Genomic DNA, 22,560 nt, shown 5'->3' on the forward strand with positions numbered 1-22,560 from the left:
TCTTGCGTTCATGTCAAGCAATAAAATACCAGTTTTACAGATTAAGTTCCGATTTATTAATTACAATTAAAGTCTGCACAACCATGTCTTATGTCTTAAAACTATATACATATATACCGAACTGAAGTACTGTGGCTTGTATAAAAGTTATATCACAGTTGTATAGTCACTTATACACTTAATATTAACATAACATAATACTTGAGAGACAGATTTATCTATAATATAAAATAAGTCGGGCGCTCCTTCCTGACGCTATAACTCAAGAACGCACGAACCGATTTCCACGGTTTTGCATTCATTGGAAAGCTGTCAGGTTCCGTGAGGTTTATAGCAAAAAATAAAAAAGTGGACTAAATCTATAGAAAAGCAAGAAAACAGGGAAAAGCATTGGTGGCGAAACGGAGTTCGCCGGGTTTGCTAGTAATAATATATAACACACAACATTTCACGACCGGTCTGTTGAAGGTAAAGGCAGTATAGAAATATTGATCTGTAATTTTATAGTAGCAGGGGCAGATGTTTTTTGTTTTTTACAAGAATTTCCATTAGTGAGACTCGTCTGTGAGCGTCGTTTGGTCCTCTTGCGGCGTTTACGTGTCGCAGGCGGGTTTGAGGAGTTATCGTTCAGCACGCTGGAGTATCGCCAGAAGTCAGTCGGCGTGTACTGGTGCAGCTCGTGGCGTTGTAGAAGCCGAACCTGTATGATTTATTGATTTATTATTTAAAGTAAAATAGTACAACATTACACTCTTTACAGCAAAGCGTTATACATTTCATATTATTATACTAAATTAAATACGAAAAAAAAGATAAAACCACAAAAGACAAATAAAACGAATACAAAAAGTACTGTAATACCATATTATGCTATAATATTGTACACTATACAGACTAAATTATAATAAAAACTATGACTAAAATATTTACAACTTTAAAGTTAAAGTTATGTATGTAATTATATTGCAGTCTATTTAGTTAGAACAAACGTAGTACAAAGTATGACTGCTGGGTAAGGGATCTCGGCTTTGATTCCCGCGCCAGGCAAAGTACATATTACAGAGGATTTGGAAGTCTGGAATTGTGTCCAGTATATGGTATACTCTGTCTCAAAGACATGATGATACTTTACTTTGTATAATAGAGAACTATTTCATTATTACAACAATTCCATGCAGATTAATATAATACGATAGTTACCTCAGTACGCATTCCTTTCTGTAACAAGTTGAGTTGAAACGCCTCATAGTTGAGGGTCGTTGAGAATCTCCTGATTTCAGGACTTAGGTTGAAGTCCGGCCTTGCCTCGTCAAACGCCAGTCCAATGAACCATGTAGCGTTGTTTGTGTTTTGGAGTACTGAGTCGTAACATGTCGGGTTCGCGTGCACAGCAGTGAGGTACGGAATGCTATCGAGAGTCTCTGTAACAAATATACACCGTATTTATAACCTTATATTTATTCAAAATTCTCTAAAATTACATTTTTAAATACTATTTATAAAAGACATATAAAAATAGGAGCCGACCAGTAGCGGGAGCATGGTCCAATCTACCACGGGTTAGGGCTCCAGAGTCCAGAGACAGAAACCTCCTCACAATACATGCCGTTTCGAGGAGTACTGCCTTCTGCATTAGGCCCTTGATCCATCCGCCCAACCCCAGCCTCCTAATACACCGCATTTATTTATTATAATCATACTGCGTAATTAAATGAACCAATCTTTCTAACTTCTTCAAAAGACGTAACTGCATACTAGTATTTTCTCCCAAGTCCTGTGTCGTGGGTGCGTTTCAAATATACCAATTCATATACACGACATCATACTCAGACGCGGAACAACTATTCTATAAATCACACATCGATGGTATTCCGTACAGGAATCGAACCCGCGACACGTTGTCCAGACACTGCGCTAAATGAATCTAATAAGAGAAATCACAGTGTACAAGGCGATACAAAAAACTCTTTAATATTAGCACTATTAGAATAGCAGATGTATACTAACCTATAAAAGACCGTATTTTGGTCTCAACAAATTCGCTGCACAGAAACTGGTCGTCGGGGCTAGCAGAGGAGACATCCACTACCACATATTGTTTGTAGCAGGAGAAGAACTTGGGAGCTTTAAACAAAGCATCCCATTCACATTTATCCTGCCAGACGTCGTTTGTTATCGCCAAACCTGTAAATAATGTACAACGTTAATTTATAACCTTATCAACTTTTATCCTATACCTTATCTTTCAAATCTATTCAGTAGAATGTTACGGAAAAACAAACATCTAGTTAGCTGTGCCTGTACCTTTCTTTCAAAAGTACTCAGTGGTATTTTTACGTGTGAAAGAACAACAAACATCTAGTCACTTACATACTCACAAACTTTTACATTTATAATATTAGTAGAATTCATGGGACAATTAATGCACCAAAGGGAGCAACTTTATTGCTAAACATTAAGCAAAATGCTCTGTTATTATACCGTTCTTGTCTAGAAGACACGGTGGCCGCCATTACACCCACAAAGACAATAATTGATATAAATGACATAATAAGTATGAAATAAATAAGTATTATGCTCACCAAGTTTTAATTCCTTCATTACAACAGCCCTCGTAGAGCCACACGTGTTGAATTCTGGGTAAACTGGCATTATGCTGGGGTCCAATTTGAAAGAGTCCGTCTAGAATAAAAAAAGTTAAGTTAAAATTATATAATTCCTCGTTTCAATACGATTATCTCATATAATACAAAGCTTGACTTTCAGTTAGAGAGATGGCAGTTTCTCTGCAGTATTATTTAATGTAAGAAGAAATATTTTATTTATTTTTAACCGCGATCGATCTACTGCAGGGATCAGGCCTCCCTACCCGCCTTCCACTCCTCTCTGTGCAGAGCTTTCTACGGCCAATCCTTATGTATAATGTAAGAATATAATCAAAATAGCATCAAAGTGACAAAAAACACATAAAAGAATACTCACTGTAGGATCTTGAATGAAGGGACTGAGTGAATCAGTTGTCGGAGGACTTATCACAACTGGCTGTGGCCACTTCCATTCGCTGAATGTGCGGAAGAATGTATGCACCAACGTGGCTGGGAGGGCGTCAGGATACTGTAGGCACGTGTACGCCACCAGCATAGCCAACGTCTCGAAGCCTATGAAACCCATCACTTTGGAGTACACTCTACGTCCTGTCGAAACAAGAAATATAATATCATTAACTAGCCACTTCCGCGCGGTTTCACCCGCTCTGCTCTGTTCCTATTGATCGTAGCGTGATGTTTTATAGCCTATAACCTTCCTCGATAAATGCGCTATCCAACACAAAAAGAATTATTCAAATCGGACCAGTAGTTCCGGAGATTAGCGCGTTCAAACAAACAAACAAACAAACAATCAAACAAACAAACTCTTCAGCTTTATAATATTAAAATATATTAGTATAGATATCTTTGTAATTATTAAAAGTCAATTTACAAGGTCGTAGCTGCAATTAAGACTATTGCTATATTAACTCATTGTTATATACAAAGTAACTATATTGTATGATCTACTGTAAGGTTTTCAAGTGTCCATGGGCGTCGGCGATTGCTTACCATCAGGTGATACGTCTGTTCGTTTACCGGCGCGTGTTGTTCCATAAAAAGGTGTACAATTTAAGTCTAATCTATGCAAATCTTAAAAGTGTACCACAATAAAACTTGGCAACAGAACGATTAAAATGGACCCAATGGCAAAGGTATAGAACTCCATTTAAAACGTACTTAAAGTACGTCAAGCGAAACTACATAAGCTGTAATAAAAAAAAGTATTTATATACGTATACGTACGCTTCGCCCATAGCTTAATGGCGCGCAGTGTCAGTCTAAAATTCCTAAAATTTGGTACAAGACGCAAGATCTCGTCCGTCACTCTGCATCCGTGTAGGGAACGCTCGCACATCGGGTCCAAATTCTTCATCGTCGCTGTATCACGGAGGTCAACCGATTCTGGTACTGCTGAGAGATCAAGCCTTGCGAACGGCAAGTTCAACCTAACTCCATCGAACTTCAACCTGATGAGTGGGACGCCGTCGTTTTCTGTAGTTCGCAAATGTGTTACCTGCGTAAAGACATATTAAGTTATTGTTAGTTAGAATTAAGAATATAATAAGAATTAATAAAAGTTAGAAACATCACCCTATTCTTTAGCGACTAAAAAAAAAGAAAGACCTGTATATGTATGTATGTCCGCGAATATCTCGCGGTTGTCTGAACCGATTTTGAGACGATTTTCAAAAATGTACTTGGTACACTTAGCAGCAGGTTAAAGAATTAAGAGAAATAGGTAATTAGGTTATTTAAGAAAGGAGTTTACACTCGGTTTTTGTTATCATACTTTAAGTCTTTGACTGCCAATAGAAAACTGTTGAAGGCAAATCCTCCGCTAACGTCGGTCACCGGTGACCACCACGGCGTTCAATGTGTTAATGACAATTATACAAATTATCTTCACTCTACTGATAAAACAGTTTAACAAGATCAAACAAGTTGTACTAACCTTCGGGTGTCCCTGCAGCATATCATAGAATGAGCCGAAGAAATCTGATCTCTCAATATGGCGTGGCGCTACACACACTGCGTCGATATCAGCATTGTGTCCGCCAAAGTGGACCTTAAACAATATACATAATTAGGTTAATATCGTGATGGAAATCCACTTCTATAATATTTAAAATCTATGTTGTAAGAACACATCCTTGTAATATCTTTGCCAGAGTCTGTTTCTTGTGAAGGATGTTTTCAAGCCTCGAGTGAAACATTTCATCGTGATTATCGGACAAACTTCCATACTTTCACATTTATAATATTAGGGACTTAGTTCCCACAGATGGCGCCCAGTAGGGCTTTTGCCTGATCCGGAGCTGCGAACTACCTAGCGGGTTACCGGCCTTCCGGATCGAAAGGCGCGTAGGAACGGGGTGGTTTTTAGTCAGTAAGAGTCTGACTGCCTCTCGCCTCGCCCAAGGCGAGGTGAAGTCATTGGATGATTTTCCCCCCTCAAAAAAAGAGGATATTTTAATATCTTTGCCAGAGCCTGTCTCTTGTGAATGACGTCTTCAAGCCTCGAGTAAAACATTTCAGCGGGGTTAACGGACAAACATCCACATTTTCAAATTTATAATATTAAGGACTGGTTTCACAATATCTGTATGCCGCTATGTATCAGATAATTTTGAATTAAAAACGTAATTTTAGTTAGATTATGTATTAATATAAGGTATGGTGGGACTGGCATACACGTCCGTGTATAAAAAGTACTTAAAAATAAATAAAGAGTTATCAGGTACTTATATACAGGTGGTGAAACAGGCACTAAGAGTGATAAATGAAATACTCCTTAAAAATTAACACTTACCCCTAATCTATAAGATCCAAAGGGAAATACATTCCCTCCGACAGATTCAGCCTCAAGGACAGACAGTCCCTTCCTCAGAGATTCCTCCCTGACCCACTGTCTCCAAACTTGATGTAGGGTACCGAGCACCATCAAGCGGCGCTCCGTGTCACGTCTCGTTTCCAAGACTCCGTAGGGAATCAGGCATTTCTCCAGACTATTGCTTTTTTTTAATTCTAGATTTTTTGCACTTGCACCTGTAATCACAATGTGAATTAATACAAAGCACTATAAGATTACACATTTTCCATTAAGCATAATATTATTAACTAGCTACTTCCGCGCGGTTTCACCCGCTCTGCTCGGTTCCCATTGGTCATAGCGTGATGTTTTATAGCCTATAGCCTTCCTCGATAAATGCGCTATCCGACACAAAAATAATTATTCAATTTGGACCAGTAGTTCCAAAGATTAACGCGTTCAAACAAACAAACTCTCTAGCTTAATAATCTATTATATAAAAATAAGTCAGGTTTTCCTTCCTGACGCTATAACTCCGTTTGAACGCACGAACCGATTTACACGGTTTTGCATTCGTTGGAAAGGTCTCGGGCTCCGTGAGGTTTATAGCAAAGAAAAATCAGGAAAAAAAATTGTGGCGAAACGGAGTTCGCCGAGTTTGCTAGTATTAGTATAGAAGTATAGATGTGAAACTGAATGTACTTACATAATATACGTGCAAGATTTTCGCTTTGCATACCTTGGTTCGACATGGCAGATAAAAACTTCTTCGACTTATAACGATAGTGATTAAAACCTAAAAGAAATAAGAACACATTAATTAATCGATTAATAATTAAACTTTATACGTGTTTGCTTGCTTTTTTATTTCATATTGTGATTACATTTTTTAATATTCTCTAAAAATTACCTGTCTGCTCTCTTTTCGGATAGAAAGCCAAATATGTATAAACTTGCCTTATAAATGTGCAATCTAACTAATTAATTAATTTAATGTAATTAGCGACTACATCATTACTTTAGTACTTAATGACATTAATGCTTCCAGTTATTATGACGATATATTAAATAATTACGATACTTGATTTACTAGTAATAAACATTTTAATCATTGCCCAAAAATATTAAGATTTAAATTACGGCTCATTACGTTTCAATTACAATAAAATTATAAAAATATATAATAAATAGGTACAGGACCTATTATGCCTCTCGCGGTCCGCCCAATACAGTTGTTGTAAATCATGAGTCGATTTTTCTTATATGCTGATGATTCAAAGGTACCAATTGATAAATGTGTTTGCACCAACCATTCACTTTTCTATAGTGTATAACTACTACTTATTGGATTATAAGTGTGAATAAAATAAGGCAAACATATACAACGTCACGCCTTTTATCCCACAAGTTGTAGGCAGAGGTGCACATAGCAATTAAATTAGGCTAACTTACATAATATATTTAATATGATATGTAATAGGATCAATCACTTACCAAGCTTATATCAGGGATTCAGTGGTGGCACGACACAGACAGCAAGCAACAAGCACTAACACCAGTTGTAGGACTTCAACCGAACAACAAATGGTTTGACTCTCAGCGAGTGGTAAATAACTCAGAGTTAAGACGTTAGTCTTCTGGTCACCAGACAATCCGTACGCTATGACGACCCGAGGTACACTGACTGACCAAGGTCCGTTCCTTACCCTTTAAATAACATTCCTTCCTTATCCTTAGCCAAAATATTAATAGTTCATATTCACAAATTTTCACACGATCCCTTTGTTTCATTGTTTTGTTGACAAAACAATAAACAGGTACCAAAGGCGGCTAGCTTTTTGAGGAAGCTAGGGTGTGTGGGATTTTTACCTCATTAAAAAGCCTCCTCGGTGGCCACCATCTGCACCTAAAGGAGGCACCGGGTCCTCTTATTAGATCAACCCCGGAGCCTCCATGGTACAACGCCTGTTGTGGAACACACAGTGCCTACAAAACGATGACTCTTTAACCATTTTGTTTTAATTTCTCTTTGATTAATGCACCCGAATCTCATTGGTTTGTGATTGTGAGCTAATTAAAAGACACTTTAGTACATCAATAGACCTTGGTTCTAATCAAAATTTAACTTAAATACTAGGTTCCTAGAATGTGGTTCACATACGACTACGGCTGTACCATTAAATGTATCTTTTTTATATATTTTGTTTCATGACGGCGGGAAACCTTCACACGTCGCCTAGCTTCTTGATGAGAAAGACTAAGGAGTGTGGGATTTTTACCTCACTAAAACCACCCCGGTGGCCACTTGCAGCACTGATAAGGGGCACCGAGTTCTCTGATTAGACTTGCTCCAGAGCCCCTCGACTATTTAGTGTATCTGGATATGTATTTTTTTTTCAGCCGTGGTCGTCCCACTGCAGGGCAAAGGCCTCCCTACCCTCCTTCCTCTCGTCTCTATACAGAGCTTTCTGTGATCAATCCTTTTCGTAGGCGTCGAGTTATCGGATCTGGATATGTATAGTTTAAAAATTACATTATTATTAGAACTTATAACGGGATATTTACCATGTTTATTCATTTTATCGAGTTTCGGATATATCGGAAACTCGATAAAAACATGGAAACTCGATAAAATGAATAAACATGGTAAATATCCCGTTATAAGTTCTAATAATAGTGTTAGTGACCATGTCAGTTTAAAAACTAAAAATTACATGTTCTTACAAAGACATATATAGATAGGCTGGTTATTGAGACTGATCATAACTTATGGTTTAATTGGAATAAATGCTTTGACTTTGACCCAAAGTGTCTTTAACTACTTTAGTTATTTATTTACTTCCAACATTGCGTTGGATCACACATGTCGATTTATTACAATTTGGGTAACCAACACCTAGCTTATATGAATATAATCAACCAATATGCTATACAAAGCCAATTACAGGCTTCCACGGTTAGCTACAGTGCACCTTTATACAGGTTTTACGATTGCAATCCATGTAAACAAACCAGGTTAAGGAAATCCATTAAAAATTATTACATATTTAGATTGCCAATACGAAACTGTTGAAGGCAAATCCTCCGCTAACGTCGGTCACCGGCGACCACCACGGCGTTCAATGTGTTAAAAAAATGTAGGGTTTAGTCGCATACGCACCATAGAGCTGCTGGTATTTAATGAGTCCTAAATTAACACAGTATATTACAATCCCTAACTCGCATGGTATAGGAGGATGTATTATGTAACCACTAGTATCAGGGCTGTTTATTTCGATCGACACAAGATTATTAATCTTTAAAGAAACCTAACAGTCGTTTAATATCAGACTTATTGGCTAGCTTATATAGTAGGCTTTATTTATTTACTTCTTATATAGGTATATAAGGTTTTAAAATCATCATTCAGGTAATCCAGGAGTTATTTATAAATAGATACATTCTTGAATTAACAAGCGATCTAATTTCACGGACAACTTAGTTGAGCACAACTAGTTTGTACTTAATAACTGGATATTGTTCTATTGTATGGGAGAGATAAGGAATGTGGTATTTTAAGGTAAATCCCATTAGTACTCGGCCGCAGTCTATCTGATTCCTGGAACTTAATGAATAGTAGCGGCACGTAGTAACGTAGTATAGCTTACAATGCAAGTGAATATGTATATGAGGGAGGGAGATAGCGCACTTTCTTATCTTATCACTTTCTTAATAATTTACAAAAGTAATGTGAGTGATGCCTTTCTAGGAATATTTATGCGGATTTCGAAGAGATATATTGGTAAATAAGGTTTGTTTATTAGAAATAATACCAATACCAATTCTGTATACTATGAGTTAATTAAATGTATTTAAGAATGTAAATATAGTTTTATACGCCCACGTATGTATATTAAATATACTTACTACTACTACGTAGTGCTACGCCACTGAACGAGTAGTGCTACGACGTGCTACACCGTAGTTCATTGCTACGCGCTGCTACAATACAATTTTTTAAGGGGGGAAAATCATCCAGTGACTCCTCTCGCCTTGGGCGAGGCGAAAGGGCGGGTCAGACTCTCACTGACTAAAACCTACCCTGTTCCTACTCCTGCTTTTTGAGCCGGAGCCTGGGTAAATCCGCTAGGTAGTTCGCAAGCTCCGCCGGTTCAGGCATCAGACCCACGGGGCCTTATGTTCCGCGCGCGCCTCAAAGAGTCGATATGCTGCCCTCAGTTGTCTAAAATAATACAACTAGGGATATTTCAAGAGTCATATTTCCTCAAGCGAGAAGCTCATAGTCATGAGCAGCATTCCGCGACACAATGCGGTTTTACACGCAGCTATTCTCGTCAAACAGTTACTAACTAACGTGAATAACCGAAAAACATAATAATTAATTAAGAGTTATAATACAAATAAAATCGTCGGCTTATTGCAAGAAGTCATTATGTGATATATCCACTATTCTAAGTTAAACTGTATTTTAGTTTATATTATGTATTGGTTGGTTGTTGATTTGCCCAAATTATCCTAAATTTATTTTTGCATTTTGTAGAATGTGTGGAAACAAGTCCACTATAGATAAAACGTATTCAATGATTTTTTGCAGTTAATGCTTTCTTGTTTCTTCTTAATAAGTCGACGAAATATTGTTTGAAATAATAGGTTGCAAGTGTATGAGGCTTGATTGAAATAATGATAGCACTCTTGATAATTACAATTACTTTATTGATTTTGTAAATGCCGGAGTTGCGGATCGCCTTACGGATTACCGAGGCTCTGGTTCAAAAGCAGGAGAAGAACAGAGTGGTTTTAAGGCGGGAGAAGTCAATGGATGATTTTGTGTGATTTGCGAAGAATACTTCCGCGGAAATGAATCTTAAATATGTATGGGTCAAGAATTCAAAGATATACCAATCTTCCCAATCTTCCAAATCCCCGATTCCCCAACAACCCTATTAACCTCCAAAAGGCCGGCAATGCACTTGTTTTGCCTCTGGTGTTTCAAGTGTCCATGGGCGGCAGCGATTGCTTACATATTACATAAAAAAAATACGTCAGAAAAAACTATCGTGTATGTCGCCTACACTGATAATAATCAAATAAGAGAAAAATCTACAAAAACCAGTTTGAACTATTCAGGTTAATCGCGTATTCTAATAGTCACCTGTGTACCTAATTGTTGTTTCTAGCCCTGCATTGCTTATGTATGCGAAAAGGAGATATTTAATTAAAATAAAAAGACTTCCATAACCTGAAAACCAAAATGAGTGTGGCACTGACTTCTAATGCACTTCGTTCCTTTTAGTTCTCCTTTTTGAAAAATCTATGTATTATTCATGCTATTTTTTTTGTGGGGGAAAATCATCCAATGACTTCTCCCACCTTGGGCGAGGCGAGAGGGAGTGTCAGACTTTTACTGACTAAAAACCACCCCGTTCCTTCTCCTGCTTTTCGAGCCGGAGCCCCGGTAAACACGCTAGGTAGTCCGCAGCTCCGGATATGTATTATTCATGCTAGTTGCGATTATCTATTAGATTTGTGTCGTTACGTGGTGTTTTAAGTGGGTGCCTTCAATATCACTTTTTCAACATCTCTTTCTATTATGCTAATATCTACCATACGAATGATGTAATAAGGTACAAATTACTTTAAAAATGATCGTCCGCGGGTTTATTTTTTTGCGCCAAGCAGCAATTTTAATAAAATCGGTTTCTATAACGTTAACTGTCGTGATGGCTCGGAAGTTTAAGACGCCTGCTTCTCATGCATGAGGGCGCGGGTTCCAAGGCCACGAATGGTAAATACCAATGTGACTTTTTCCGAGTTAAACATACATACTTTATAAAATTATTTAGGCATCCGTGACAAACGGTGAAGGAAAACAACCTGCATTGAACAAGCGTGGTGATTAATGCTCAAACCGTGGGACGCTTTCGATCTACAGTGGCTACTTATTAATAATATTACTTATTATTATATAAGCTGTTAATTATATCATTGTTAATAGGGTACATGACTAAATGTCTTATAGATTATTTTAAAATATTAGACATGTATTTTTATTTTCTTACAGAAACAAATACTTTCGAAGATATATCTTGAAATATCTCGTGACGTTACTTCTAGGTACGTTTTATACGTAGAAATGACGTATTTGCCCCCAGACCCAAACTTTAATTTTATTTATCTAAGTATTGTTACCTAATACGACTAAATATAAAAAATCGTGTTCTTAATAATGTTATAATTAATACATGGATATGTATTGTTTAACAGGTCATTGACGCTTTGTGCGTTGCGCCGCGGCATATTCGACGGAGGAGTTTCTTCGTCGAATTATGCAAACTACTGAAGTCACATCCCCTGTTGGGTAATTTTGGGCAATGAATGCGTATTCTATTACTGTGTTACATTTCATAGTACAACTAACATAATAGCTACTGTGTCTATACATGTTATATGTAATTTGTTTCAGGTAAATGTGTCGGATCGCGACCATGCGATGCCCATCATAACTCCCGTCTACCCTCAACAAAATTCCACATTCAACGTAAGCACTTCCACCAGGTCCGTGATGGTGGAGTCACATCACCTGTCACCTCCCCAGTCAATGTTCCTTAACAAGTACTTAATCTTGTTTTAGGAAGCAGAGGATCTGAGAAGGAGGATCCTCCGACCTAACAGGCGACCGTGACTGGCGGGCTACAGCCCAACAGTTGTACGTAGGAATTTTCTACCCGTGTTAATCTGCACGCAAACTTCACATGCGCGATGTAGGAATCTATGACGTCATCTGTCGATTTGTCGGTGTATCTTCAATGTGTGTAGCTATCGGCGTCACATGTATTTATTTTGCTACTAGCTTCTACCTGCGGCTTCACCCGCATTCCGGTTGGATAAATAAGTTGTAGCCTATTTGTTACAAATAACTCCATCGATCAATAATCTATTTCTGTTCCAAATTTCATTCCGATTCCTTCAAACGTTTTGACATGATCAAGTAAAGCAATATATCTACGGACAAACACAAAATCACAAACTTTTACATTTATAATTGTATTAGAAATATTAAACATTTTCTTACAATTATATTTACAAGGCCTACACTACATAACACTAAAAATTAATATATGTTTACATATCTATATTGACATAGTACTACATACTGAACTGGTCATGAATGGGAACAAACTTAGAACCTAGTGCTTAGGTATAACCTAACCTGTATAATCTATATGTACGTATTACTTGATTTCTATCGTATGAAATTAATGTTTTTCCCTACTAAATAACTTAAATTAATCTATAAAAAACACAAATTAAATATAAAAAAGAACTTCTTTCACCGAATAAATGTCATCATGCGTGATGAAATCAGGGTGTAACTAACCAGAATAAATTGACCGTTGATTGCACGGAATGAGCATACAAAGCGAGGTCATTGATAAACTGTTTTTATAAAATAAAAAATATGCCAATGTGCAGGTCTGTATAACATTGAATTGACCTTGTTCTAACACGTCGGTGTGGACGCATCCGCGCGCTCCTCACTGTTATAACATTTTATTTTATACCAGTACCGACCTATCTATAACACCGGCCGCTCGTCCGTGCTACCTAGTTACCTTGTGCAGTTACCCTCACACAAACTAATAGTTAAATAACTTCATCTAATTTTATCTTCTGCTTATAATACTCGCTTGTGCCTATATTTTAATTATTTTTAAAAGCATTCGCCTTACGCCTTCTAGATCTTATTCTTTATATTTCATGGAGACTATTACATATAGTGTTGGACAAAATATATACCGTGATATTATAGTGAACTACCTTCTATTATAATCTAGCGTAAATCTCTCAACCAACATAACTTTGTCAGGAGGTGGATCAGGGAGTAGTCTCTTAGACAGAACATGCCTGCTGCAGTAGCCAATACTTTGGGAGGTAAGTGTTGTGTTTCGGCTCGTACAGGCTGGGGGTAAGTGTGTGTAAAACTATAGATTTTCTTAATGATTTTATATTAATACATGTATATGTATTGTTTAACAGGTCCATAATAAAGGCGCCGATATTGACGCATTGTGCGTTGCGCCTCAGCACATTAAACGGAGAAGTTTCTGCGTCGAATTGTTCAAACTACTGAAGTCACATCCCCTGGTAGGTACAACTTGCCTGAGCCCGTTTTATTCGTTGGGTAATTTCGGGCAATGAATGCTTATTCTAATACTATGTTACATTTCATAGTACAACTAACATGATAGCTACTGTGTGTTTGTGCAGGTCAAAGATACGATACGAGCTATGAAAGTTAATTTCCCTCTTTTCTGTAATTGTGAATGTGTCTATACATGTTATATGTAATTTGTTTCAGGTAAATGTGTCGGATCGCGACCATGCGATGCCTATTATCACTCCTGCGTACCCGCAACAAAATTCCACATTCAACGTAAGCACTTCCACCAGGTCCGTGATGGTGGAAGAGTTTAAGATTGGTAAGTACATCATCCCTGTAACATTTGTAACTCATTACGGCACTTGTATCTCGGTTGCCTTCGCTGTGTGACTGTAGGAAAGTATTGCTAATGAATGTTGTAATTGTGCACAGGTCTGGCCGCGACTGAAGAGATAATGCAGGGCGAGTGTGGGTGGCAGCACTTGTTGGAGAAGCCTTCTTTCATAAATATAAAGACTCCCTGGTACAATGAAGGGCGAGTGTTCTTTAACAAGTACAAGTACAACTTGGCCCGGATGACCAGCTGCAGTGGAGTGATATCGTTGAGGCCAGGATACGACATCTAAGCATCAGTCGGTCAGTATCCTACTAATATTATATGAGAAAGTTTGTGTGGTTGTTTGGTACTCCTTCACGTCAAAACAGCTGAAGGGATTGGGATTAAATTTGAATCAGAGATAGATTTTATGATTTGCAATATCACATGCCTAATTTTTATCCCTCAGCTACGCGGGTGAAGCCGCTAGCTGAAGCTTATATTACAAAAGTGATTTTTTTATGTTTGTGAGTTTGTTTGTTACTCCTTAACGTCAAAACGGCTGAAGGGATCGAGATGAAATTTGGAACGCGGTAGATTGTGGTCCGGAATTACTCATAGGCAACTTTTTATCACATGGAAATGCGGGCGAAGGATAAATGGTGTATTTTTGTTACAGTATCGCTGGAGAACAATGAGTCAATAGTATTAGCTCGAGTGAACCCAGAATGCTATAAAACTGCACCAGCTAATGCTACCAGCCAGCCCCCAGCCAACTGCTGCTCGATGTGGTTCATCGGGCTGCAGTTGCAGCAGACCTCACGCAGCTTGGACCTGTCGCACGATATCCAGACGTTCACAGAGAACATCAACAACGTGGGGGGGAGGACTAACATGCTGCGGGAAGGCATGGCAATACAGGTAACTTGTTACTTCTAACCTTTTTACAAATTGGTCCCCAAATTAAGAAAGTCATTTATTATAATTACTCTTTTGTGAGTCTCCCAAATAAGTTTCTCCTGATGTAATTTTGTCAGCAGTAATTGTAACATTTGATGTTGTCTCAGGTCTATCGAAGGGAGCTGAAGGAGTACCTGCCGGACTCCTTGCTGTGCCGAGAGCACACCTCCCCCGACACCAAGCACGAGCCACACCGTAGCGCTGCGTCTGCCTCATCAGGTTGGAATTGGAGCAGACCTCACGCAGCTTGGACCTGTCGCACGATATCCAGACGTTCACAGAGAACATCAACAACGTGGGGGGGAGAACTAACATGCTGCGGGAAGGCATGGCAATACAGGTAACTTGCTACTTCTAACCTTTTTACAAATTGGTCCCCAAATTAAGAAAGTCATTTATTATAATTACTCTTTTGTGAGTCTCCCAAATAAGTTTCTCCTGATGTAAGTTTGTCAGCAGTAATTGTAACATTTGATGTTTTCTCAGGTCCGGCATGTCCATCGAAGGGAGCTGAAGGAGTACCTGCCGGACTCCTTGCTGTGCCGAGAGCACACCTCCCCCGACACCAAGCACGAGCCACACCGTAGCGCTGCGTCTGCCTCATCAGGTTGGAATTGGAGCAGACCTCACGCAGCTTGGACCTGTCGCACGATATCCAGACGTTCACAGAGAACATCAACAACGTGGGGGGGAGAACTAACATGCTCCGGGAAGGCATGGCAATACAGGTAACTTGTTACTTGTAACCTTTTTACAAATTGGTCTCCCAAACTGTTTCAGTAGAATAAGTGGTTTTAGTACTTTAACGCCTGAATTATTGCGAGGGTAACTTATGAATGCTGTTAAGTACTTATGTGTAATCTCAGTTACTTTGATTGGTTGTTTACCGTTGGAAATGTAGAATTGAAAAAATAAATAGTATTACTGGAAAATGTTTTAGTATATACGCCTTTAAGGTTCTCCCATATAAGTTTCACCTGATATTATATATGTTACTATCTGACCCGGCAAACTTCGTACCGCCTTAAACATTTTGTTCCTATCTTTTAAACCTGCCCTGGACTTCTCAACTGGACAAATAATTCAATACCAAAATTAGCCATATCGGTCTAGCTGATCTCGAGTTTTAGCGAAACTAACGTACAGCAATTGATTTTTATATATAGATTAAGAGAATATAAGTGTATATAAGTAGTAATGTATATAAGTTTGTCAGCAGTAAATAGGTACTTTCTAAGTCTCTGTGCTCCATCTTCGGCCACTTCTTCGCTTCCCTGTGCAGTAAGCGGGTTGGTGGCCAAATGCAGACTTATCAACGTTAAAAACTAGTTAAAATTAGGTATTTTGTCAGGTGGAAAGGAGCTAAATGAGTAACTGCCGGACTTTCTGCTGCATCGTGAGCATACCTCCCCCGACACCAAGGGCAAGCCCCACATCAGCTGTCCGCCCCCTACTGCGACCACCAAGCGACCAGGGGCCTTAGTCTGCTATTACAATTGTGTCAGAATGGTCGATCACTGAGCAGTGCAAGAGGGACGGAGCTATGTAGGTTGTATAACTCCATCCCTCTTGCACTGCTCAATGATCGACCATTGTGACACAATTGTAATAGCAGACTAAGGCCCCTGCCCCCCAACCGCGACCACCAAGCGACCAGCCGACCATGAGTGAGCACACCAAGAGAGGTGCTGCCAGTCAGCTCCATTGTTCATCTTCCACATCACGACTACGTACTTAAATAAATTAAGAAAGTTATAAAATAAAATTGTACATACTTGTATTTTATTTGCACTGTAAATAGTAATTTTTAAGTTTTGTTTTTCATTTATCTTTCTTTCTTTGTAATTTGTATATTTAGTTAGTCAGTTTTTATAAGTTATATACTTTTAGATGTAAATATTAATCAATAAAACAATTTTAGTAAATGATAGTTTTAATAATAAAAAATATGTGAAAGAATTGATTTTTTATTTCTTTCTACTGAATTGGTGTTAGTAGTCAAAAAGATTCCGTTGTTTTTTAAATTTATTTAATAATATTGTACATAGAGATAATATTTAGTATTTGATTTCACAATTCAGGTTAACATAATACATAGAAACAAATTTCATTCTTAAGTGGCCTGTAGCTAAAGTAACTACATTCATTTCTTGGAAATAAAAGAAACACAGACATACACAAGTTCAACACATATATAAACAAAATAAAATTGGGAACTTAATGTGTATGTGTGAGTACCGTCATCTAATGTCGGCTACTAACACAAACACAAATAAACAAGATGTGAGACATCTTACTACATACTGGAAATTAAAAAGCCATAGTCAAGACTAGCTACTTCCTCGCGGTTTCACCCGCTCTGCTCGGCTCCTATTAATTGCAGCGTGATGTTTTATAGCCTATAACCTTTCGCGATAAATGCCCTATCCAACACAAAAAGAATTATTTAAATCGGACCAGTAGTTCCTGAGATTAACGCGTTCAAACAAACAAACAAACTCTTCAGCTTTATAATATTAGTATAGATAAAACATAGAACTAAATGAGAAGTAACTTAATTTTATAGTCAACGCAGTCGAGCACAACTAACGTTCTTTGGATAACTCGTGTACACCCGAGATAACACATTCTATTGTTCTATTGTATGGGAAAGATAATATAAAGGGACATTTTCAAGTAAATTATATTACTCTAGTAATGTGATTCCCGGAATCTTTGGCCTACGTGCCTAGACTTAAGCATTCGATTGCGTTCTTCATAATACATATAACAATCTCTTTTATTATGGAATACGTGATTCCTCTTTGAACCTTCTTATCTCATTCTTGAGTAGCATAATACTTTAGAAGATTGAAGCTAATGAAAGAATATCACCTAAACTTATAGCTAACATGGGTGTGCCACAAGGATTGATACTTGGACCGTTCTTGTTTCTTATTTGTATTAATGCCCTGCCTAACTTGAAAACGTGGTATTTTCTAAGGATATTTTACTTTCATTTAAAGTCAAACTGCAGGTAAGTTAACTTAAAATTTCATAACTTACACAGTATAAGAATGGTAGATGGGCGCCTTATCGCTAAACAGGTCACACAAACCGTTGCTACCTTATCAGTTCCCTGAAACCCATTGTATTGAGTAAATAGTAACTTACAAAAGACAAAGGGGCTTTAGACAAAAGGGTCAAAAGCTGTATTGTGTGAAAATTATTAAATTGCTCTATTTAAAGGGCGAGGGAGGAGCTTTGGTCAGTCAGTATCCCTCGGGTTGACATAGCGTACGGTCGTGTGGTGCCCAGTGGTCTTAACTCTTCAGTTAACAATTTATTACTCGCTGAGAGTTCTACGAGTGGTATTGGTGCTTGTTGCTTGCTGTGTACCGTCACGTCTGTGTTCTTGGAATTATTGACAGTATAATAAAAAATAGAACATGTCTAACTTATGGAAAAAAGATGAAGTCAGGGTGACCCCTGCACTTATTCTATCAGGTCAGTTATTTACTTTTATATCTATACTTTTACTTATATTTAAATGTGTAAAGTTTGTTTGTTTATTTTGTTCCTACGCGTTAAACTCCGGTTCTGTAGGCTATACAACTTCACGCTACGATCCATTATTAATTTGTATTTATATTTCAGGTGCGACTCCTATTGCAAAAGAGAAAACTAATGAACTGAAGAAGTATCTGACCTTGAACGATGCACCGGAATCAAGAGAACAAGTAGAGCATCGGTGGACAGTGTTCAATGACCTGCAGCAGCTCGTGAGGACCTGGATCCGGGAGGAGTCGATGAACCAAGGCATGCCTGAGATAGAGGCAAACTCTGTGGGAGGCAATGTCTTCCAATTCGGAAGCTATAATTTGGGGGTAAGTGACATATTAAGATATTTTATTAGTACACATTCTATTAAGGAATCTTGTTTTCCACCGGTGGTTATACTTACATTGATATTAATACTCATCGTTTGTTCCACAGGTCAACATGGACGACATCGACGCGCTGTGCTTTGCACCGCGAAATATACAGAGAGCTGACTTCTTTACGTCATTCTACAACATTTTAAATGACCATCCTAAGGTTTGTACAAATTGTTTTGGCTTGTTTGAATATTTTTCTGATTTAATACGTTGACAAGCAATGATCTAAACTATCTTATCTTTTTACAGGTAACAGATTTGCGTGTCGATGGAAGCAGCTTCGTCACTCAGATTAAAATGAAGTTCTGCGACATTGTGATAAATATATCGTTCGCAAATCTGAAAATCGCGAAGGTCCCAGCCTGGTTAGACCTCGACGATGATATCGTAGTGAAGGACCTCGACTTGGACTGCGTGCGCTCGCTGAACATGTATCGCCTGACGGACGAGCTCCTGCAGCTCGTGCCCGACGTCAACAACTTTAGACTCACGTTACGCGTCATCATATTATGGGCAAAACGTAAGTGTGCAAACCAAATACAATGCTTCTTAAATTATAGCTTTCTTCCCTTAAACTTGCGCCTAAATATTCTTCCTTTCACTTTATATCTTAAAATACTTTGTCAGTCCTTTGAACAATCTCGCAGATATTAATGATATTGTATTTGTTGCACGGACAGGTCGCAGAATTTACTCCAAGGCGCTCGGATACTTGCACGACGTGTCGCTGGCCATTCTAGTGGCCCACACGTGCCAGCAGTATCCCAACGCGCTGCCAGCCATACTGGTTCATAAATTTTTCCTCACCTTGAACCAGTGGATGTGGCCGCTGCCAATTCAGCTAAAGAACCAGCAAACTCTCGAGTCTGATTTTTCCATTTGGTTACCTGTGGTGAGTACTGGTCTGTCATACAAATGGCATTTTATTACTAAGACTGATATATCCATTAGAATATGTCATTTTAATATTTTTATTTTTTTATTTCAGAATGCAGCTGACTTGTATCATCCCATGCCCATCATCACACCAGTATACCCGGAGGACAATGCAAACTCTAATATGTGCATGGCCAACACATCGGTCGTCATGGAGGAAATACGAATTGGTAAGTACTATACATCCATGTATAACATTTATATACATACATTGATACATAATATAACTGATATTTTAAACTAATGTTTCGTATTGTTCACAGGTCTGGCCACAACAGATGACATAATGAGCTACCAATGTGGATGGGACAAGTTATTTGAAGACACAAAATTCTTCTCTCGCTACGAGCACTATGTAGTAGTGCTGGCCTCCTCCACGACTCCCGACGACGAGCTGGAGTGGAGTGAGCTGGTGGAGTCTAAGATATCAGTCCTCGTAGGTCAGTATAATACTATATATCTGCTGAACCACTGGTACCACGACCTCCAAGGTTCATGTATTGTATACCGTATTCTAATTACTTGTGTTCAGTTATATCTAACAATGTATATTTGTCTCACAGATTCTCTGGACCGGCATCACCAGATAGTCATACCGCATCTAAACCCGGAGTGCTACAGCTCTGTCTGCTCGGTACCATTAAACAACAACGAACAGAGTCCAACGAACAAATACTCTATGTGGTTCGTTGGTCTAGTGTTTGAGAAGACAGCGCAACACGTAGATGTAAAGTATGAAACTGAGAAGTTCACGAGCGCCGTCCTCTCCCAGGCAGCGAACTCAAACATACGCGGAGAAGGAAAGACGATTGTGGTAACTATCTGTTTCTACTTCTTATTTGTAGTAATGAACATAAGTAAATATTTTGGTCACATTTATACATTTTGTATCAAAGTCCGCCTTCTTTAGCATCAAATATATTTTCTTGTGGCGTGATCTTCAATGAAATTTTTTGTAGCTCAGTCAACATAAATGTATTTCTCCAATATTGTAAGCAACAATATGTAACATATTGTGTTATTACAGGTTCGATTCACGCCCCGCGAAGAGCTGCACCACTACTTACCTGGCTCCCTGTTGCCACGCCGGCACGCCTCCTGCAAGCCGAGCGCTCGCTCCGCGGCCAGAGCGACCTTAAGGAGAGCCAAGCGACCTTCAGAGACCAGTGTCACTGCTCTGGTTCCTAGCAAAAGACAGAAATACTATACGCCATATGTATTAGAAATATCTAGAACTAAATCACACGAATTTACGTGGTAGCGGTAGTCTAAACATTTTCTCTTTTGTATTGTAACCAGTTAAAAGACCCAGTGAATGTAAGAAATGTTAATATTAAGTGTAAATATGTATATATTGTATGATTACTAAACTTGTTATGTTAAAGAGACATAATGTGACATGTAATTGAACTCCAGTTGTAAATAGTTGTAAGGCATGTTCGTGTAGACATTAAATGTACTTATTATTAATAAAAGTATGTTTCCTGAAAATATACAATTTTTATCATTCAACTGAATACCAAGTCCCACTAATTTAAGACAAAACCTTTAATGTCAGGAACTGAACATCGAGTTAAGAGGATTCCTATAAGATATTATTTATTTATTTACTTATATATCTACAGAGTAGGTACATAGAAAATTCATAAAGGTATAAATTTTGTAAACAATCAGTTTTGGGTAAAATCGAGAAGACATAGCTACGTTCTACAATTAACAAGTCGTAGTAAAAATAAATCGTATAAACATGAGAAGTAGTTAACTTAATGTTATTGTCAACTTAGTTGATCAGTTTGTACTTAATAACTGTACTGGATAACCGTGTGAACCCGAGATGTCACATTCTATTGTTCTATTGTATGGGAGAGATAAGGAATGTGGTATTTTAAGGTAAATCCCATTAGTACTCGGCCGCAGTCTATCTGATTCCTGGAACTTAATGAATGGTAGCGGCACGTAGTAAGGTGTAGTTTACAATGGGAGTGAGCGAGATGTGTGTATGAGAGAGGGAGATAACGCACTTTCTTATCAGCTACTTGATAGAGGAATTTACAAAAGATATGTTAGTGGTAGCTTTGATGTCACCCTGATACTAGAAAATCATATACAAAGTACATAGGACAGATCTAGTATCTAGAATTAGTGTTTTTTATGATATAAGCCGGTAAACAAGCAGACGGATCTCCTGATGCTAAGCAATCGCTGCTACCAATGGACACCCGATACACCCAAAACTACATAGGACTTGTTGGGGAGATATTAGTAATCTAAATTCGTATTGGTTTGTAACCTGTGGTTCTTGCCTATCCCCATGAGACAAATGCAAAATTGTATGTACATACGTATGTGTTTAAGTAAATAAATTTTATTTTATTCATAGCCCTATGAATGTGCTCACGATATAATGATATACAGTTTGTTACAAACCGTATTACTACGCTGCTACGTAATGCTACGATATGCTACGCCGTAGCACAGTGCTACGGATTAATGCCAAGCAAATGCTGTACTGCAGTGCATACGCTAATAAAGATACAATATAAAATAATATGATATAATATACCGTAATCCTAATGAATTGAATTGCATCGAATACATTGTGTTGCACTGAGTACGAACAATGTGATAAATATTGAATTAAACTTAACTTGTCTAACGTGAACAAAGAGCGACTGAGTGAATTTGGGAAAAGGATTATTTAGTTTGGGATATACTGTTTACGAGAATATACTAATCACTTGTGTATATATACCCTCAGAGAACAGTCTCACTAATGCAATCTAGCAAAAAATATCTGCTCCATGTAACTTAAATTAAGAATGGTCGAAATATTGTAGTATATTATAACTCCGTCTCTTAAGTATTATTAA

At 38.0% G+C, this 22,560-nt stretch overlaps 3 protein-coding genes across 4 annotated transcripts; 2 read left to right on the plus strand and 1 right to left on the minus strand.

The window, feature by feature from the left end:
* Positions 1–226: 226 nt before the first annotated feature.
* LOC118276551 (poly(A) polymerase type 3-like) lies at positions 227–6,152 on the minus strand. The gene is made up of 9 exons (XM_050699661.1): positions 6,140–6,152; positions 5,401–5,636; positions 4,543–4,656; positions 3,834–4,104; positions 2,983–3,194; positions 2,583–2,682; positions 2,008–2,184; positions 1,201–1,421; positions 227–700 (listed from the first exon to the last, which is right to left on the minus strand). Exons 1-9 carry the CDS (start codon positions 6,150–6,152, stop codon positions 449–451), a joined length of 1,596 nt encoding a protein of 531 aa, XP_050555618.1. The 3' UTR covers positions 227–448.
* Positions 6,153–13,574: 7,422 nt separating this feature from the next.
* LOC118276789 (poly(A) polymerase gamma) lies at positions 13,575–16,460 on the plus strand. Of its 2 annotated transcripts, XM_050699748.1 has the most exons (5): positions 13,575–13,880; positions 13,994–14,197; positions 14,557–14,798; positions 15,324–15,565; positions 16,189–16,460. In XM_050699748.1, the coding sequence occupies exons 3-5, from the start codon at positions 14,664–14,666 to the stop codon at positions 16,205–16,207; spliced, it is 396 nt and encodes a 131-aa protein (XP_050555705.1). In that variant the 5' UTR covers positions 13,575–13,880; positions 13,994–14,197; positions 14,557–14,663; the 3' UTR covers positions 16,208–16,460. The 2 variants fall into 2 exon arrangements, with proteins under 2 accessions (XP_050555705.1, XP_050555706.1); XM_050699749.1 differs by lacking the exons at positions 13,575–13,880; positions 13,994–14,197; positions 14,557–14,798 and adding an exon at positions 15,073–15,177.
* Positions 16,461–19,012: 2,552 nt separating this feature from the next.
* On the plus strand, positions 19,013–21,100 carry LOC126911632 (poly(A) polymerase gamma-like). The gene is made up of 6 exons (XM_050699747.1): positions 19,013–19,274; positions 19,435–19,646; positions 19,743–19,860; positions 19,954–20,130; positions 20,254–20,504; positions 20,718–21,100. Exons 1-6 carry the CDS (start codon positions 19,052–19,054, stop codon positions 20,949–20,951), a joined length of 1,215 nt encoding a protein of 404 aa, XP_050555704.1. The 5' UTR covers positions 19,013–19,051; the 3' UTR covers positions 20,952–21,100.
* Positions 21,101–22,560: the final 1,460 nt, after the last annotated feature.

The sequence above is a fragment of the Spodoptera frugiperda genome, chromosome 17, assembly GCF_023101765.2.
Source record: "Spodoptera frugiperda isolate SF20-4 chromosome 17, AGI-APGP_CSIRO_Sfru_2.0, whole genome shotgun sequence".
Lineage (NCBI taxonomy): Eukaryota > Metazoa > Arthropoda > Insecta > Lepidoptera > Noctuidae > Spodoptera > Spodoptera frugiperda.

Excerpts from the sequence above, each read along its gene's own strand:
- LOC118276789 (XM_050699748.1), top strand. The coding sequence starts at position 14,664 with ATGTGGTTCATCGGGCTGCAGTTGCAGCAGACCTCACGCAGCTTGGAC. Across the intron at positions 14,799-15,323 it reads GGGAAGGCATGGCAATACAG|GTCCGGCATGTCCATCGAAG; the intron begins GTAACTTGTTAC and ends ATGTTTTCTCAG.
- LOC118276551 (XM_050699661.1), bottom strand. Across the intron at positions 1,422-2,007 it reads CAAAATACGGTCTTTTATAG|AGACTCTCGATAGCATTCCG; the intron begins GTTAGTATACAT and ends TATTTGTTACAG. Across the intron at positions 701-1,200 it reads AGAAAGGAATGCGTACTGAG|GTTCGGCTTCTACAACGCCA; the intron begins GTAACTATCGTA and ends TAAATCATACAG.
- LOC126911632 (XM_050699747.1), top strand. The coding sequence starts at position 19,052 with ATGAAGTTCTGCGACATTGTGATAAATATATCGTTCGCAAATCTGAAA. Across the intron at positions 19,647-19,742 it reads TTTCCATTTGGTTACCTGTG|AATGCAGCTGACTTGTATCA; the intron begins GTGAGTACTGGT and ends TTTTTATTTCAG. Across the intron at positions 19,861-19,953 it reads CATGGAGGAAATACGAATTG|GTCTGGCCACAACAGATGAC; the intron begins GTAAGTACTATA and ends TATTGTTCACAG.